General features: G+C 38.0%; 2 protein-coding genes across 2 annotated transcripts; both read left to right on the top strand.

Moving 5' to 3' along the window:
* The first annotated feature begins 5,291 nt into the window (after positions 1 to 5,291).
* Positions 5,292 to 9,243, top strand: LOC128227187 (uncharacterized). The gene is made up of 4 exons (XM_052937470.1): positions 5,292 to 5,542; positions 6,963 to 7,059; positions 7,327 to 7,478; positions 7,821 to 9,243. Exons 1-4 carry the CDS (start codon positions 5,476 to 5,478, stop codon positions 8,666 to 8,668), a joined length of 1,164 nt encoding a protein of 387 aa, XP_052793430.1. The 5' UTR covers positions 5,292 to 5,475; the 3' UTR covers positions 8,669 to 9,243.
* A 2,923-nt stretch (positions 9,244 to 12,166) lies between these two features.
* On the top strand, positions 12,167 to 19,115 carry LOC128227188 (protein FAM221B-like). Its single transcript, XM_052937471.1, has 8 exons — positions 12,167 to 12,232; positions 12,433 to 12,499; positions 13,468 to 13,591; positions 13,727 to 13,867; positions 15,573 to 15,683; positions 17,063 to 17,263; positions 17,424 to 17,543; positions 17,772 to 19,115. Exons 2-8 carry the CDS (start codon positions 12,455 to 12,457, stop codon positions 17,972 to 17,974), a joined length of 945 nt encoding a protein of 314 aa, XP_052793431.1. The 5' UTR covers positions 12,167 to 12,232; positions 12,433 to 12,454; the 3' UTR covers positions 17,975 to 19,115.
* Positions 19,116 to 19,530: the final 415 nt, after the last annotated feature.

Genomic DNA, 19,530 nt, shown 5'->3' with positions numbered 1-19,530 from the left:
ACTGATTCAGGACCATTTGTCGGCATGGTAGAAGTAGGTTAACAGTCTTGTCCCCACTGATTCAGGACCATTTGACGGCATGGTAGAAGTAGTTTTACAGTCTTGTCCCCACTGATTCGGGACCATTTGTCGACATGGTAGAAAAAGTTTTACAGTCTTGTCCATACTGATTCGGGACCATTTGTCGGCATGGTAGAAGTAGCTTTACAGTCGTGTCCATACTGATTCGGGACCATTTGTCGGCAAGGTAGAAGTAGTTTTAAGTCCTGTCCAAACTGATTCAAGACAATTTGTCGGCATGGAAGAAGTAGTTTTACAGTCTTGTCCCCACTGATTCAGGGCCATTTGTCGGCATGGTAGAAGTAGTTTTACAGTCTTGTCCCCACTGATTCAGGACCATTTGTCGGCAAGGTAGAAGTAGTTTTACAGTCTTGTCCCCACTGATTCAGGACCATTTGTCGGCATGGTAGAAGTAGTTTTACAGTCTTGTCCATACTGATTCAGGACCATTTGTCGGCATGGTAGAAGTAGTTTTACAGTTTGACAGTCTTGTCTCCACTGATTCAGGACCATTTGTCAACATGGTAGAAGTAGTTTTACAGTTTTGTCCCCACTGATTCAGGACCATTTGTCGGCGTGGTAGAAGTAGTTTTAAGTCTTGTCCATACTGATTGAAAACCATTTGTCGGCATGGAAGACGTAGTTTTACAGTCTTGTCCCCACTGATTCAGGACCATTTGTCGGCATGGTAGAAGTAGTTTTACAGTCTTGTCCCCACTGATTCAGGACCATTTGTCGGCATGGTAGAAGTTGTTTTACAGTCTTGTCCCTACTGATTCAGGACCATTTGTCGGCATGGTAGAAGTAGTTTTACAGTCTTGTCCCCACTGATTCAGGACCATTTGTCGGCATGGTAGAAGTAGTTTTACAGTCTTGTCTCCACTGATTCGGGACCATTTGTCGGCATGGTAGAAGTAGTTTTACAGTCTTGTCCATACTGATTCAGGACCATTTGTCAGCATGGTAGAAGTAGTTTTACAGTTTGACAGTCTTGTCCTTACTGATTCAGGACCATTTGTCGGCATGGTAGAAGTAGTTTTACAGTATTGTCCCCACTGATTCAGGACCATTTGTCGCCCTGGTAGATGTAGTTTTACAGTCTTGTCTCCACTGATTCAGGACCATTTGTCGGCATGGTAGAAGTAGTTTTACAGTCTTGTCCCCACTGATTCGGGACCATTGTCGCCATGGTAGAAGTAGTTTTACAGTCTTGTCCCCACTGATTCAGGACCATTTGTCGGCAAGGTAGAAGTAGTTTTACAGTCTTGTCCCCACTGATTCAGGACCATTTGTCGGCAAGGTAGAAGTAGTTTTACAGTCTTGTCCCCACTGATTCAGGACCATTTGTCGGCAAGGTAGAAGTAGTTTTAAGTCTTGTCCATACTGATTCAAGACCATTTGTCGGCAAGGTAGAAGTAGTTTTACAGTCTTGTCCCCACTGATTCAGGACCATTTGTCGGCAAGGTAGAAGTAGTTTTACAGTCTTGTCCCCACTGATTCAGGGCCATTTTTCGGCATGATAGTAGAGTAGTTTTACAGTCTTGTCCCCACTTATCTCGTGCAATTTTCTGCATTATGGACTTACCCATCAGCACATCCCATGAAAAAAAATGAAAGCCTCAAATGAATCTGTTAATGAGGTTGGACGCCGAAGCAGAAAGACTGAATGAATGGTAAAATTGTTGCAATATATCTAAGACATACCATAAAGGAGGAAAGAGAGAAAGGAAAGCGTTTATATGCTTGGTCAAGGAGTCTGGTCAGACCAAGTGTTTACTGCATTGGTTGCTGCTGGCATGCAAAGAAGTCTTCAAAAGAAGGCAAAGAAACCTTCGATGTTAGAATGATGGTCTACTCATGTCCCCCGCTATATTGAAATGCCTTTGTCTATCAGATGTTTGTGGTTGCTTGCAAACCATTTGTTGTCAAACCTCAAACCGTGGTGACTTCGCCATTACCAATTAGTATCTTAGGTTTACCCCCTCAAACCGCTCTGCTCGGCGAGTATCGACAACCACTGGAAACTTATTCGAGACGACCGACTACGAATAAAAGCTTCCTCTGACCAATTTTGTTCGATGCAACTTCATCCGTCCAAAAAGCTCCAACAACCATGCTTAAAAGGGACAACTGTTAACAGATCAAAAGCATCTCTCTGCAACAGTTGACAACCAACTACCGTTAAAGATGTACCGTTAGGGTTTATCACTCGTATCAATAGGTATTGCCGACTTTCAATTATAAAAACAACAACAACGAAAAAACAAACAAACCCGTATATACACGGACCCAGGGTTTTACCTATACTGGGCAGTTGCATTACTGAAAATTGTCATTATCGATGTTTTATTACTGTTCAAATTAATACATTGTACTTACTAGGAGATTAACCTGTTAACCTAATAATTCCATATTGGTACTTACACACTTTTTATTTCACTTAAAGTGTAATACATCATTGTGGATAACACTGCTTATCAAGTAAACGTTCATATTTATATTATTGATTGAAAAAATATATAATTTTGAAATTAATACTGAGAATAACCGTAGTTACATCTAATAGTAAATATGGTATTACCATAATTTGCACGCACACTTATCACTGGACACGTGTTTGTGTGATTAATTATTGTTACATCGGGAGAGAATACAACAGGTGGCACTCATGTCCGGGAGACCGGAAGCGAGTCAGCTGCAGGCCGTGTTTAAGGAGTTGGCAGGAGAGAATGGGCGGGTTACGTCCGAACGTCTGAGGGAGTTTGTCCAGGACTTAGGACTTGATTTCACACAAGAGGAAATCAGGGAAATGGTTGAAGTGGCGGACTCGTCAGGAAATGGTATAGTGTCCTTTAAAGGTTCGTTATATTACATTTACAATCTTAAAGATGCACTCTTATACCCAAATAAGATGAACAACAATTAATAGGATTGTTTTCATTTCTTCAAAAGGATGAATAATTATCGAAAACATTGGTTCTTATGAAGGATACTGTGTTTAATTTGAAATAAAATGAAAAGTTTCCGTAAATGCATTATTTAGTAAGTCGTTAAAGGTTTATCACTCAAAATTTATGTTTTTTAGACATGTGTATGTATTGATTTTAAATAAGAGTGTCAGTTAAACATACGTTTATATTTTTAATTTAAGTAATTTTGTCGAGGATATATACTTATATGCGCATATGTATGTTTTTACTTTTCAGGTCTTGTCACTCTGGTGAAAGAAAACAACGAGGAGTTTCCTAGCGTTGAGTTGGTAGGTTTTAATTAAACACATACAAATTTAACGTCTGTATTTTATGCGAAGAAGTCTAATAGGCTTCAATGGCTCAATTTCTCACACAGTATATTCAGTCATATTCTGGCTTTCAGACAAAAGAAGATATGAAAAGAGAGATAACTAACATGTCACGAGAGCTTACGCAATTGAGATTAAACGCCCCTTCTCGGTCATCAATGGTAATCGCGGGCCGGGAATCGCCCAGGAAGGTCCCCTCCAGGCGTGCAGCCAGCCGAGGCGCCTCCGAGACCTATGCTGCAGGCAGGCGGTCTGTAATGGATAGCACAGTAATGGAAGAACATCCTGATAATACTGTGACCAACCAAACTGCAAGCGTTAGTTTGCCGATAAGACATCCAACAGAAAACCTCAGCGTGCCACCAAGCAGACAAGCAACAGCGCACTACAACGTGCAACCGAACAGACAGACAACAGAACATCGCATTGAATTATTAAAACCAGACAACCAAAATGACGCGACAATTGATACATCTGATAGTATTTCTACACCATGCGCGGCTTTGGTCAATAAGATGAGCTCTCATCAAGGACGACCAGATGGAAATACAGGCGACAGACACAGTGTGGATATAAGGGATGTGAAACCTGCCAAAGTAGAAAACGTTGCACCAGCTCCGGTCGTGGTAGGTGATGTACTAAAACCTTTAAACCTACACTTTTTATTTAAAACCAATACTAAGACAAAACACATGTTTATTTTTACGTATGCGTACTTTATCATTGTATTGTCTTATTATAGTATTTACAATTAAAATTCCAATTCATTTTGTAGGACCAAAAAATCGACAGCAACTCAAATACACCAGGTCATGATCAACTAAACACCAATGAATGTCATAACAATACTGAAATTGCGGTGTTTGTGAAACCATCCCAACATGAATCGTATGACAATGTTGGGGGTTCATGCGGCATACATATAGCTGAACATAGAACAGACATCAGTAACCATGAACGCGGTTCCCATGACGAACAATATGGAGGTCAATTGAACCTTCCTATAGATGACCATCAGACAAATAATTCAATCAACAAAGAAAAGGGCAAATATACAGTGGAAATAATACAAAGTACATCTAGAACGATAAGCAAGGGAGATGGCAAAAGGCACAAAAAGAAAATGAAAGAACCGAAAGTGAATGACCACAATGCAAAATCACTCCCTGCTATAAGACACAAAAGACCAGTTCAGAAGACTAAGCGTTCCCGGCCGCCACGACTAGAGGAGGAGACACCACCCGGGTTCAGGAGCGGCATGGGCAATGAGTTCCGCCTGTCCCAGCTCCGCATTCGCCAGCGCGTGCTTTACCTAATGTGGCGGACAGTGTATGATGACGTCATGACAAGAGCGCGCTACGCGGTACGTAGATGCGTTGAATGATTACTTTCCTTAGAACTATTAAAACAACAGATTTCAACGGTAGGCTAAACTTATGTTTCACATGAATTTAGTCATTTGAAAATATATTAATAAAACCCCATCCGTGAAAATCTAGCCAGAAAATATATCTATATTTTAATACACGGCCGAATATTAAGCACAATACAGTGAACTCTTGATATTCGATTGGTTACAAAATAGGTTATTTATGATTATTTTTATTTCAGAATCCTGACAAGAAAACTGTATTAAAGAATGAGAGATTAAACAACAACAACACCTTCAACCACCATGAATAAATAGGGATATTATATGAAGGAACGATTATTGATCATTTGTTGGACTTTAATCCGTATTAATTTTGTGATTGATCTTCTCATTGTATAATTGCAGATTCTTTTTGTTTATTGTTTTGCAGATTAACTATGCCATAAAACCTTATAACTGGTATTGGATTTTGGTAATATCTATTTCAAAGTTTAGATTGATCCCATTGTCTGGGCTGATAAGTAAATACAACTATTGAAGCGTCCCCGGTTCCGTCACTCTATTACTCCAAAGTTAATATTCTACAAGGACTATCACACTATGACAGATACATGAGATCTGACTTACTTTATAGGACATTTAACTACTTACATCGAATGAAAATTAAATGGAAAATACTAAAAAACGAGACACTTATAACCGGCTAACATTTAAGATTTTAAATGATTTTACATAATATCTTATGATGGCTAACAGCCCAAATCTCCGGACTTGGATATTTACATGGAGTTATGTTATTCTGTCTCTTGGTAAGCCTTATAAATCTAATCTGTTTAGTATTTTCAATACAAACATGGATATATTTGTGTTGTTTAAAGCTTTACTGAAACAGTATGTTGTACCAAATGTGTAAATTAACGGACAAACATGTTGCTTATTTTCTATATTTTCTTTACTTAACACTAATGCGTTTGAGCAAGCAGTTCTAGACGAGAATGTTTTCCAAGGGCACTTTCCATGTAATATATAGCTAAATTATGCTGCTTCATGTTTTTTGTCTTTCTGCGGCGATCATGTGAAAATGCGAAAAAGCGAAAACCCGCCACATTGCGCGGCGTAATCACTGCAAATTGTGCAGCGAAAATGCCCCAAATGCGGGACAAAAAACGCCAAGTAGAGTATTATTTCACATTTTCGCCTGTCACTTGGTGTATTTTCGCCCCACCATGTGGCCGGCTTTGGGATGCATGTTCACACTAAATTCGCCTCGAAAATGCGACAACACCAACTGCAGAAATCAGTCACCATAGTTTTTATTTATAATCAACAATGAAAAGTCGGTAAGAACTGCAATGTTTCAGTGCAATAGTATGCTTCTTAAATTAGTTTAAATAAACAGAATGGGCATATACAGGGCAATACCCGACCAAAATGGCACCACGTTATAAAAACCTGGTAAAAAAATAAGTATTTGATGTATTCTATGATAAATGCCAGGAGTGTGTCTACACTGCTGGCATTTATCATAAAATACAAACAGATTTTCAACATTGTTCCATGTAAGACGAGCCACGGGGCGGGGTTTAACCTGAACCCAGGGGCACATAATGCTGATGTTGAATACAAAACAAATATAAAATGTATAATATATATCTCTGCTTTCGACCGGAATACATATTAATGAAGTTTCTTAACTACTACTATAAAAACGATAAACATGCTTTCATGGGGCCACACTGCTGCATAAGGATGTTGTAATGACCTCTGATTTAATTTAAGCTCAACAGTAAGTAGGGAATTCAGCTAAAATGAAACATGACAATATAAAAATTTATAATATCACCACGCCTTTGATTTAACAGTTTATATTCAAGCCGATGTTTAACCGACATTTATTGTTGAACCTTATTAAGTGTTTGCCCTGGTATGTCCCAAACTGGAGGGTTTGTTTGACGCTTATCTGCAGCAGTGGCCATTTGGAAAGTTCGGATACTGAACAGAAAATTCTCTGTGTAGGAATTAGTCAAAACTATAAACAAAGTTCAATTGTTAAACTTTCTTACCATAAAGGAGCCACACTCGACTCGATTAATTTTCCCTATGTCAGACATGTCCATCTCGTACATGTTGGCGGAAAAGAAACAACACCTTAGAAAAGAACAAGTTTAATACTACCCTATGTCTTTCGCCCTATGACCATTTTATGTGTGTCCGGCGCGCTTGTTTCAGTGGAGAAGTGCACAGGGACCGCGTGTTCGAAAGGTTCTGTGCAGCTGGACTGCGACTACGGCTGTTGCGGCGATGGAGATGACACCGAGTGCTGCTCGTGCGTACTGCCTTCAACCAGTGAATGACATAATATAAAACACAAGTGTATCCTCTCTTAAAGTATCAAATTATTAAGCTTGGAAAAACATAATACTTATATATCGACTTGTCATCGAGAACCCATTGTTATTTTACTGTCAGCTATTGTAGTATTAATTAAGGATAAGAAACAGGTGAGCCACTGGCCACTGGAATTATAAATTCCAAGTTTGTGTTTGTTGCCGTCATTGCAAGCTTGTAATAAATGTTGTTGATGTACGAGCAGGATCTCGACGAGCGTGCTGGTGGTGGCGTGCGTGGTGAGTGGCCTGGTGCTCCTGTCCGTGCTCGCTGCCCTCATCGTGTGCTGCTACAAGAGCTACCGGGACAATCAGCTCAGCCGTGTACGTCAGCTTAGACAGCAGCAGGAGTATAATGGTAGGCCGCCATACGCTGTCATGCCCAAATGGCGTGTCGATTGCGTGTTATTGGCAGCAGTTTGATTAATACAAAGCATATATCAATAATATGACATGAGATCGTCAAATACTTCGATGCTCTAAATTGGAACTTTTAATGAAATCGTAGAGAGAAGAAAGAAGTATGCTTTACGACCACATTGTTTTCTGACAATGTAATATTTTTTAACATTTGAAACATTGATATTAATTTTGATGCATTAGTAGTAAGACGTTTGGTTCTGCATGTATACCGTATTTGTAAGCATAACATGGTGCCAAATCATTGCGAATATTTTCAAGGAACAATATTCTAATTTAGCACCCCGACGTGTCGTCGAGCCACCAAAGCCTCCGGCATACATATCGGCGCCTCCCGAGTATAGCGAGGAGATGCCGGAATCGCACTTCCGGCCAGCGACGGTCACCGGCCACGTTCCAGCAAATCAGCGATATCGTGCCACACCAATGCCGCCAAATGGAAGGCGCCAACAGCAAGAGGTTGTCCCTGGAGCTATTCCCGGTTCCGTCGCGGTGACACAAACCTCCGGCATGCAGCCCTCCATAGATACGTCACAGATGACTCGCTCTCACAGATCCCATCACGTGACCGAACCTTTACCTGAGGAGGAAGAACTGCCGCCGCCCTACACGGAATTCGCCCGCGGGCAGACACCCGCTAGGGCGCGAGAACATCGAAGATTCATTCGGACACCTTCAGTTGGTGAAACGAGACCAGTAAATGTTACTAACACTGCAGACACAAATACTTTTGTAACCAACACCGCAAATACAAATAGCCAAGAAACTGATCATAGAACTACTCAAGAATCGTTTTACAATGTGCCAAATACTAGACGATCAACCAGCACTTCAGTGCCATCAGAAACACGAAACGTAATTACAACGCGTGATCAGTTACCGGATAACAATAGAGTTGAATCTAGACCAGAAGTCGTGCAGCGAGTATTGAGAATATCACGAATACCAACCAGAATAATGGACTCTCTTCAAACCCGCCCTACCGGCGGGACAGTTGCCGCCAGAGACAACCCCGCAGTCCCTAGATTGGTCACCCAGCCGCGAATACCACGCAATTCGACTCGGATCAATGATTCCAGGGCTCACAGTATTGTACAAGAAGATATCGAAGACCTAGGTGATATTTGAGACGTATTTTGGTTTAAGCCCTTGGTGGAAAAACACAGCCTCGCATCATACATTGCGCTGCAAGGTGTGTTTATTGTGTTGTGACTGATAGGCATACACGTACATGTAGCTACTTTCGCTGGACGATACATTTGTTGATAATAATCACTGTGATACATATTAGTGCTGTTATGTAATAATTGTATTTACATTGATTAAAGAATAATTAGGTTGTGCCGTTGTAAAATGTTGTCATAAAAAATGTCACAGAGGATAATTGTTTGTTTCAATCGTAATATATTTAACCGAGTGAAATACTCACCTTGTGTGTCCACGAGGTGAAAAATATTTCTACCTTACACTGAAAAAACAACAACAGTTTTCTTCTTCTTTTTATTTCATGTCTAAAATTGGAGTTAAAAGTCTCGGAAATGACGTCGTAAAAATAGTGTCACAGCCCTGTGTGTGTTAACGTTTGATTTTGAACTGAGGGTTAGGGTTAGGCTTACATTTCAAAACAGTGAAATTTTAATTTTATTTCACTGATAAATCTTTATAAACCACCGGAAAGCATAAAATAAACACTCATTATACAATCCAAATATTTCTTGCATTGCATTTCAGTAAAATTCTCTTTAAACGTTATACCATAACGCATTAAATTTTACCACGGACCAATAATTAACCCATTTATTTGGTCCGTGATTCTACCGAATAAATTGTATGATTATATACGTATCACCTATTACAGAATAATTAGTGCAATCCTTAAGTTACAAAACGTAGTAAGTTGTCGCGTTCATGCTAGATTCGGAAATTACCGTAGTATGCTTTTATGAACTTACCACTGTGCAAATGTAGGTTTAGTATTATAATGTAACAAAGAAGGAAACTTTACAGTATTAACTTAGCTCTTAACTTGATGATATTTATTATGCATGTTTAAGTATGTCGGTGTAAAAAGCCCAGAAGAGCCGCGTAACGTGGGCAAAATTGAGATTACTCGAAATATTGAATTTGGTTGCGGGGGGTCCGGGGGTCCTCTCCCGGGATTTTTTTAAAAGAACGCAAAAATCAGGGGTTATGGGGCTTATATTGATATCAACTGTATTGTTTTTTAAGGTTATTTTTTGTCTATTTTTTCGATGACTTTTTAGACTTTTAACAAATCACGTTTTCATACAATCTAATATATCAAGGTTCAAATTCATGATCTACTTGAAATGTATAACTATCAGTCGTCATAGTTTGGTAAGTATAAATGACTACAGGCATAATATATAAGATATATTTAATATGTAAGCTAAGAATTGATATATTCGTCTTTTTTATTGTTTAAACACGAAAGATAAGAGCTCGTCTTCTGCTCTTGCGCCTAGCAAAGATGTCGACCACTCTCTCGGAACTGATCTCCCTTTCTCTGTAAATGTTCATCAAGCCTAACCCAGAGAGCCGTTCTGTTGTCATGGTGTTTCTGAGATACGTTTTCACGCGCTTCATCGTCAAAAACGACCTATCTGCTGTTGCCGTAGAAACCGGCATAGCCAGTAAAATTGACAGGCACATTCTTATGTTTGGATGCATTTCCAACGGGGCTCTTTTCATAGCTGTTTCAAGTGAGTTGGGGACTGCTGTCCATCTAGTTTTCCAATGTCGAACTTCGTTGCAGAGTTGATCATTGTCGCCGTTGATGTCAGTCGCAAATTTCGTAAAGATTTGATGAACCGTCTCATTTGCCAGCTCACCAATCTGGTTTGGAATGAGGTACGGCGCACAAAAAGACCATATGGAACAAGAAAACGGTCCCTTAATTCTGTAATGTGATTGTGAACAAATGGATTATACATGTTTCGTCTCCAGAAGTCTGATGGTGTTGCTGCTTGAGCATTAGGCCTGTTTTCCTGCCTTTTAGCGTTACGAGGTATCGAAGGCTCCATTCCAACTTGCTGCGCCAAAGCCGACGTTATAAACAAATTGTCCCAAGTACGACCATCGTTCCTATCAGTATCTAGTTGGGCTGTTAAAACCCTTGCCTCTAACGAAGCTTGAACAAGATCGCATTTTTCTTTCTGCAACATCTTGGACAGTGGGACGACACCACTGAGGATGTACTCGACAGCTACAAGTGTGACGATGAAGTCGAAGCTTAAGATCCCGCTTCCGTATGATGCAGCCTTTGTATCTCCATGCTCAGTTGCGAGCTCATTCAGCGCTGATTCAACGGCTGTAAATGCGGACACAGACGTGAATAGAGCGTCAGCCCTGGCAGCCCAACGCGTTGCATAGACAGATTGAAGTTTGGTTCTTTTCTCCATCTCTTGCTTGCTAGCCTGATCTCCTGCTAGCTGCTCTTTAAAGCATAGCATTCGCGTAGCAGAATAATTAAACGCAAATGCGATGGTTTGCACAAGATCCATCATATTCCTTGCGTAGACCACAGTTGATGCGTGGACAATGGCAAGATTCAAACAGTGCGCCTTACAGTGTGTGTGTGTATACAGCTCAAGAATACTGTTCGCTTATCCTTGCTTAAACACCTCTGAAACTGTATATCAAAGATGAAATAAAGTAGGATTAGCAATAAACAAATACTATATTGTCTATGTGTATCAGTGCATTCTAAAGCCCTAAATTACACATAACCATGACATTTCCCCAAGAGGTTTATCGAAAAGCTATCGATACTAATATTAGCTATAATTATCTTTTTCGAAAATTACCGAACAGTTCGGGGTGACTCTTTCGCGTATTGTGATACAAATCTAAACATGTCAATTGAAAGGAAACGTTTTTTTATGCTAACAGGAACGTTTTAAATGCAATGCCTGTTGAATAACAACCTTCAAGCATATGTTATATATGTGCCATACCTCGTATCCGTGTCTATGGTGTTTATATTGAAGGTTTGGCACTGTGGTGCTTAATGATATTTTTAACGATTTGTTTTAAATGTAAAATTACCGTCCGCACATGTTAGCAGCGCCGTCATAGCCCTGACCTCTCATCTTGTCGAGTTGAATGTCCAAGGCGCGCAGATTGCCCAAAAAGGCTGCGGTCAGCGTGGCACTGTCTGTGGCTTTACATTCGGCAAGATACTCAGCTAGCTTACCGGTCGTAAACAATATTGACACAGCGCTAGCTCTGCTGAGCAACTAAATAATTGGCGTATTTTGTTATAGAGTTATAAGAGTTAAACACTGGTATATTTTATCCGTTTTATACTTACAGTAAGTAAGAATTCATATATGCCAGACCCCCTAAATCCATTCGAAATATTTTTATTGTATTTTTCGCATTTAAAAGTGATTTAATTTTTTTACTTTCAGTTCAAAAGTTTACTCGAACGAGTAAACGAGTATGCCACGCTACGCGCCTGAAAGAGCGTACATGTTACTTGTTCTGGTTTCCGGCTTTAGATAAATATTATTTGACTTGACTTGAAGCAGCGGTGAGTTGATTTGGACTCGGGTTAAGACAGGTATAAGATAACCATTATCTGGGTAGGCTTGATTCAATATTATTTTCTTTGCGTTCAAAAGATTGTTTACAAATGGCAGACATAGGAACCTGGAAATAACTTGCAGGGTTAGTTTTCGTTTTTGTTATTCAGACACTAGTGAAAACCCATTACTGATAATTGTCAGCATTATATAGTGGGTCAAAAACTTTTAAACTGTGTAGTCTGATTAACAAAATCCCGGCCATTGATTGACTTTTGGTCTTGTCGGAACTTAAATTGACAGTACACAAATAATGTCACTTAAAAATATGTTGTTGTTTTTCAGACATATTTTAAGACAAATAAAAATGAGTAAAAGGCAGCCACCATCAAAATCAGCAGCATCCAACAAGGTATGCCAATACACAAGCCTTTTTAGGTTTATGGACATAATTCAAAAATGAATAAAGTTGAAACGTGTTAAGTATTGACAGGGAATGATTTATTTATTTTTTGTTTTAATTCAACATTCTGTTAAATCATGAATCTAGTGATGGAATCCTATTTTGCAATAATGAAAACGTTGATAGACCGAAAGTTCTATGCTGTTCATATTAATATAAACATTCTGACCATTCCAAGTTGTTAAATATTATTTGTAGTTTCATCACTAAAGGGGGTACTGGTTGACGGTACATTTCTGAACAGGGCACAAATCCCAAACACCTGCTAAAGCACATGTTTGTTAACTGTGATCGATTATTCAATGATCTTGATCAATACAGAGGCTTGCCTTGGTCACACAACGAAGTTTCATCTTGTTGTGTTGAGAATTTTTTTAAAAATGAAATCGAAATAGAAATCACACTATACATTTGAATCGCATGTTTTGAAATACATCGGAAACAATAAATAACTTTGCATCTTACAGTAGTGTTCATTTAATATAGCATACTTATTAATTCTAATTGTATGACCATGTATTTTTGCTTTTGAAGTGTTTGGTATTTGTGCCCTCCCTTGCATAACTTGAAGGATGATTTACTGTCCATAAAATGAACAATTTTCAACATAAAATTGATGAGATTGTGAATCTGTACCTTGACAGATGTTGTCACATTAACCAAAGATGTTTAAATTTTATTGTACATTGTTACATGGGTTACTATTTTCTACATTGTTTTGCATATATATGTATGTAATGACACAAATGTGTCATGTTTTATGCTTTCAGATTAGTCATTGTCAGTTTTTATATTACATCTTTGAAAACTAACATTTATTGCTAAATGTAGATTTGTAATTAAGTTAAAAACAGTAATTTTAAAAGTATAAACATGAGAATATAACTTGACTTAAAATTTTACATGTGAAATTACAGGCAGGTGGGACAGGCGGTGTTGCTGGAAAATCAGTTGTTCCACGAGGCGGCCGGGCAGTGGTTCCCAGAAACATGCCTGCCCCAATACCCATGACCAAGAAGGATGGAATGCTGGTCCCTGAAGGTAGGAAACATATATCACTGACTCGCTTTACTACAAATAGTATAGTTAATAAAAATTTACTGGATGTTATAATAATAAGCATTTTCGGCTTTCACACTATTTTAAAAACTTTGTTTTATAACATATAAATTATAGGTTATACAATGCGAAAGATTGAACCTGCAAAAAATTATGATGTGGAATCATTTGCTCGTGCCATGAACCCAGATTTTGCCCCAAGACTTAAAAAGCTGTTCGACCAAGAAACAGAAGCAGCAGTCAAATCACAGCAGACAGGTATCAGCAGTAAATTATACATCAATTAAGAATAGGAGTTAACCTTTTCAATGAATACATACATGTTCCCTGGAGAAGATTTTGAAAAATCATCAATAAATTTCAAATATACACAAGACTGCACCTTTGAGTAACAGCCTTCCAACAAGAGAGGTTATAATAAGAGTTTGTAAACTATATACACAGTTTGAGGTACTGTTCTGAACCTTAATAGAATGATCCCTATGATGTTTACTATTATGCCTAACATAGGGTTCATCAGTTGTGGCAAAGTCATTCGACACTTTTTGTGTGCCCTTGAACTTATTTTTAGCTCGACTATTCGAAAAAAAGGAGGGCTATACTACTCGCCCCAGCGTCGGCGTCCGGTTAAAGTTTAAGGGCAAGTTGGGATTTTTCTTATTAGTCCAATACCCTACATTCAATTGACTTATTACTTCACGCAGTTGTTCAGGGCCATCACATGATGAGGTTAGATAACTCCATATTATTCTTTACACAGATTATGGCCCCTGATTGACTATGGAACTTCGGTTAAAGTTTTAGGGCAAGTTGGAATATTTATTAATAACTTCTATATCCTTTGTTCAATTGACTTAATACTTCACACAGTTGTTCAGGACCATCACACAATGAGGTTTCATAACTCCATATTATCCTAAATACAAGTTATGGCCCCTGATTGACTTAGGTTAAAGTTTTAGGGCGGGTTAAAGTTTTAGGGCAAGTTGGGATTTTCACTTAAAACTCCAATACCATTTATTCAATTGACTTAATACTTCACACAGAGTTTCAGAGCCATCACATAATGAGGTTAGATAACTCCATATTATCTTTTATACAAATTATGGCCCCTGATTGACTATGGAACTTAGGTTAAAGTTTTAGGGCAGGTTAGGATATTGTTTAATTACTTCTAACCCTTCATTCAATTGACTTAATACTTCACACAATTTTTCAGGACCATCACCCAATGAGGTTACATAACTCCATATCGTTAATACAAGTTATGACCCCTGATTGACTTAGGTTAAAGTTTTCGGCAAGTAAAAGTTAAGGGCAAGTTGGGATTTTAATAAAAAAAACTACTATACTGTTCATTAAATGCACTTAATAAAATTCAAAGTTATTTACAACCATTGTACAACAAGAAACATAACTCCGTTTTAAGCCTAAATACAAGTTATGGCCCTTGATTTTTTTTTTTTAATTTCCTTTGAAAGGCATATTTGTGTATTCTTAACCACATTTTCATAATGGGAAATCAAGTTATTTGAATGACTTGCTGGTGGGAGGGCAGCATCAAAGTCACCTTATGTATCAAATAATTTTAGTTAGGTTTGACATAAAGATACCAAACTTGGTATTATTACATCGTTATTGTATTCTAAATCAAAGCGGCGTAGTCGAGCGCGCTGTCTTACGACGGCTCTTGTCTTGCTTATATGGTAATTTGTGGATCAAACATTTTAAACAGTTGTAGACTTAATAACATGATCACCATTGAATGTAAAACCGCCAAACACAATTTGTTAGTTGTAGCAGGTCATGTACGAGTTATATACCCTATGATTTCATTTTAACTTAATATAAAAGCTTTACTAGAGTTTGTGGAGTGAAATACTTCCAAAATCTAACAGTTATTCTTCTGAAATTTGGTTAAAATAATGATCATGCAGTGTACAAGTCATATTCATTTTTACAGGCATATACATTGGCTGGAGACTGCCAGAGTTCAAACACGACTGTCAGCGGGTTAATGACATGTCCAAGTGCTTCTGTGGCCATCTCCTGGGAGAACATGCACAGTACACAGGTACTGAAACATAATTATGTGTAGTTTTGTGTGTGTAAACATGATTATGTGTAGTTTAGTGTACTGAAATGTGTACTGAAACATGATTATGTATAGTTTAGTGTGCTGAAACTTGATTATGTGTAGTTAAGTGTGCTGATTCATGATTATGTGTAGTGAAGTATGCTGGAACATGATTATGTTTAGTTTAGTGTGCTGAAACATGATTATGTGTAGTTAAGATTGCTGAAACATGATTATGTGTAGTTAAGTCTGCTGATACATGATTATGTGTAGTTAAGTCTGCTGAAACATGATTATGTGTAGTAAAGTCTGCTGAAACATGATTATGTGTAGTTAAGTCTGCTGATACATGATTATGTGTAGTTGAGTCTGCTGAAACATGATTATGTGTAGTTAAGTCTGCTGATACATGATTATGTGTAGTTAAGTCTGCTGATACATGATTATGTGTAGTTAAGTCTGCTGAAACATGATTATGAGTAGTTAAGTCTGCTGGTACATGATTATGTGTAGTTTGGTGTGCTGAAACATGATTATGTGTTGTTTTTTGTGCTGACACTGGATTATGTGTAGTTTTGTTGCTTAAACATGATTATGTGTCTTTTTGTATTTTAACAGGATAAATTGTATTTTGTGTGTGCTGAAACACAATTAAGTGTAGTTTTGTATGCTTTAACATGATTATGTGTAGTTTTGGGTGCTGAATCAGCAATTTTTGGACAAGTTCCATACCCAGCCATATTGCTTCAGTCCTTTGAGAGTTATCGCCCATTACTTATAAAAATTACATAAAATTGATCTGTCTTAACTTAAGAAGCCTTTGCTGCATCACCAAATTTGGTCAGAATGTGTATGTTAAGAATATCTCTGACATGTACATAACCAGCCATATCACTGGAAAGATCCAGAGTTATCACCCTTTAGTTATAAGAATTACCTACCGTATAGTCAGTTTGTCTGATCAATAATTTTAGAATCCTTTGTCCATTCACCACCAATGGTCAGAATGTGTATGGGCATGCTATCTTGATCAGCTTCTATAAGCAGCCATATCGCTTTAGTCACTCAAGAGTAATTGCCCCTATAATTATAGAAATTACCTAAAATTGGTCTTGTAAAAGCCTCTCCAATCATCACCAAATTTGGTCAGAATCTGTATGTGCAGAATGACTTATTCAGGTTTGGTTACCAGCCATGTCACCTTAGTCACTCCAGAGATATGACCTTTGAATTGCAATAACTTTATCTACAGTATCTGCTCTCTTAATTTGTCTTAACGTACCATCAGTTTTCATCAAATTTGGTGTCGAAAAAATTCGGACGTGCGTATTTTGTGACAGTTGGTGCTCTTATTTAAATTGCAATTCCGGTTTCAGGAAAGAGTGTGAGGGTGCCATGTGTTCAGGGTGGATGCAAGTGTAAGGGATTTGCATGGGTGCCTTCCCGGGCGGAGGATGTGGGGGAGTTCTGGTTGCAGCGACGTCGGGACTTTGACCCAAGCACATGGAGGGCAAAGTGTCGTTGCAAACACACGCATGAGGAGCATGAGGCTGCTGGCTCGAGAAGATGCAAGAAAAGTAAGCAAAATATTTAACACAGGAGTGATCATGCAATTCAAACATTATTGTATTGAAGTTTTCCAAAATTAACAAGTTGATCTATTTTGCCTGTATTCAGTCTAAGATATTTTCTTACCAAACCAGTTACTCCCCTTTCTTTAATCTTTTCCATCACAAGATTGTGGTTGTGGGCACTTCAACTCCAATTTCCTGTGTGCGGCCTGTGACAAACATTGGGAAGACCACGAAACATTCTTCGAGACGGAAGATGACAGAGTGGTCAAGGGCTTGCCTGTTGGTAAGAATGTCTTTCAAAATTGAAGATTAAATGGAGAATTTTTTTTTCAGTTTCCCGTTAGTTACCATTCTCATTCATCAGAAGCATCATCACTGTGGTGTACGAGAATGACAAGTTACTTGATGCTTATTTATTTTTTATCACAACATTTTCTTTTTTTATGGTTAACTATTCAAAGATCTATTATATAGATGCATAAGTTCCTGAACATTTGATATTTACTTTCAGGCGAAATGTACCTGCCATTTGCGGAGATGCCGCACTTACGGAACATCGCGTTGACGGGTGATGAGGATGATGACTCTCGTTACCTGGCCCTGGTCCAGGGAGAGGGCTCCATCCCCAGACGCAAACAGATAGAGGCTGGCAACCACCAACCCTTCCCACAACAGGGGGCCTCAAAATCAGGATTCAAGCCAGTTTATGACTGAACATCACCAAAGTTGTTACGTTGCCTTGGCTTTCATTGATCCTATAGCACAGCTACATTTTAGGGAGCAGTAAATATTGATAATCACACCTTATATTAAGTCACAAATATGTAATAGGTAGATTACACAATCATTTACTTGTGCTTTATTCAAATTGCTTTTATCTTATCTAGGGAAAAAAATAAGGGCTTATCATAAGTTCATTTTTCTTTTTTGCACATTTTGTTTGAAATGTATGCGGCCATGTAAGTTGTATAACAGACACATACAGACCCAATTCCAAACATGTTGGTGACATGGACTGATTAGTTTTTTGTGTTCAAGGTTTTCCTTTGCAATGAGCCTGTCCACAATGACTGTTCATAGTTTATGCTGAATTGTTGATCTCAATTTAAACCACTTTCTTTTAAAAAAAACAACCCCTGTTCATAATGGTATTGATTATATAACATTCTTGATATAAGGCTATTAACATCTTTTTTCAAGTAATCAAGGGTTATCGATGGTTATTTACTATGTCGTACAGCTGTATTTTAATTCTGTGATAAATTTGTTATATATGTTTTTAGAATTTATATACAGATGTATTTCAATACTGTGATAATTTGAGACTTTTACATTTTCATTTATTGTGCCTGTGTATATCTATTTGTTGTTATGCTTTGTTGAGCTGTTACCTGCATATTCATTGACATCAGTAAATGCAAATAAAACTCCATCCCAGTTATTTATTACCCATCAAATAGTTTGTTCTTTCTCAACCAATACTGTATTTTAGGACACTTATTTTACACATTTGTAATCATTGTACAATGCCCTTTTTTAAATGATATCGAACTTGTATGGGGTCACCAGGCATTGTACATAACTTCTGCATCGAATACCTTGTTAAGCATTTTAAGTAAATAAGTTTATTGTTTGAATGGAAGGTGATTTTTAAGATAATTGCATTTTGGTGAAAACTAAACATGTTGCTCTCTGTTATAATCTGAATTTTGTTTTAATGGCCTGTTAAAAAAATGTTTCACTTTATTAAATTTTATAATTTTGTTACCAGTGATGTACTGTAGAGTTTAAGCCAGGTTTTCAAGAGTACAGAGTGCTTGAGATTATGGATAGGGTGCTTGAGATTATGAACAGGGTGCTTGAGATTATGGACAGGGTGCTTAAGATTATGGACAGGGTGCTTGAGATTATGGACAGGGTGCTTGAGATTAGTGACTGGGTGCTGCAGATTAGGAAAATGATGCAAAAAAAGAAAAGGGCACATAGTGTTGGGCTGTATATATTTTTTATCTTACAACAAGTTTTAATCAAAACCAAAGAAATTTTTTATTATCCTAAGTATTTAATTCTAAGAAGGCAGAATGGTTCCCATGCTGGTCTTCAGGAGGGCAGAAGGGTGCTACTAAATAACAATAAGGTGCAGCACCCTTCCATAACTCTTAAGCTTAAACCGTAACCTGTACTATCAGTATACTGCAACATTGTAGCACAAGGAGGCAATCAACTTTAACTAATTGCTATTGCAATGCTTGGACTTACAATAAGGTTAA

This window comes from Mya arenaria, chromosome 3 (assembly GCF_026914265.1).
Source record: "Mya arenaria isolate MELC-2E11 chromosome 3, ASM2691426v1".
NCBI classification, from domain to species: domain Eukaryota; kingdom Metazoa; phylum Mollusca; class Bivalvia; order Myida; family Myidae; genus Mya; species Mya arenaria.
This window is presented reverse-complemented; position numbering and strand designations above follow the sequence as displayed.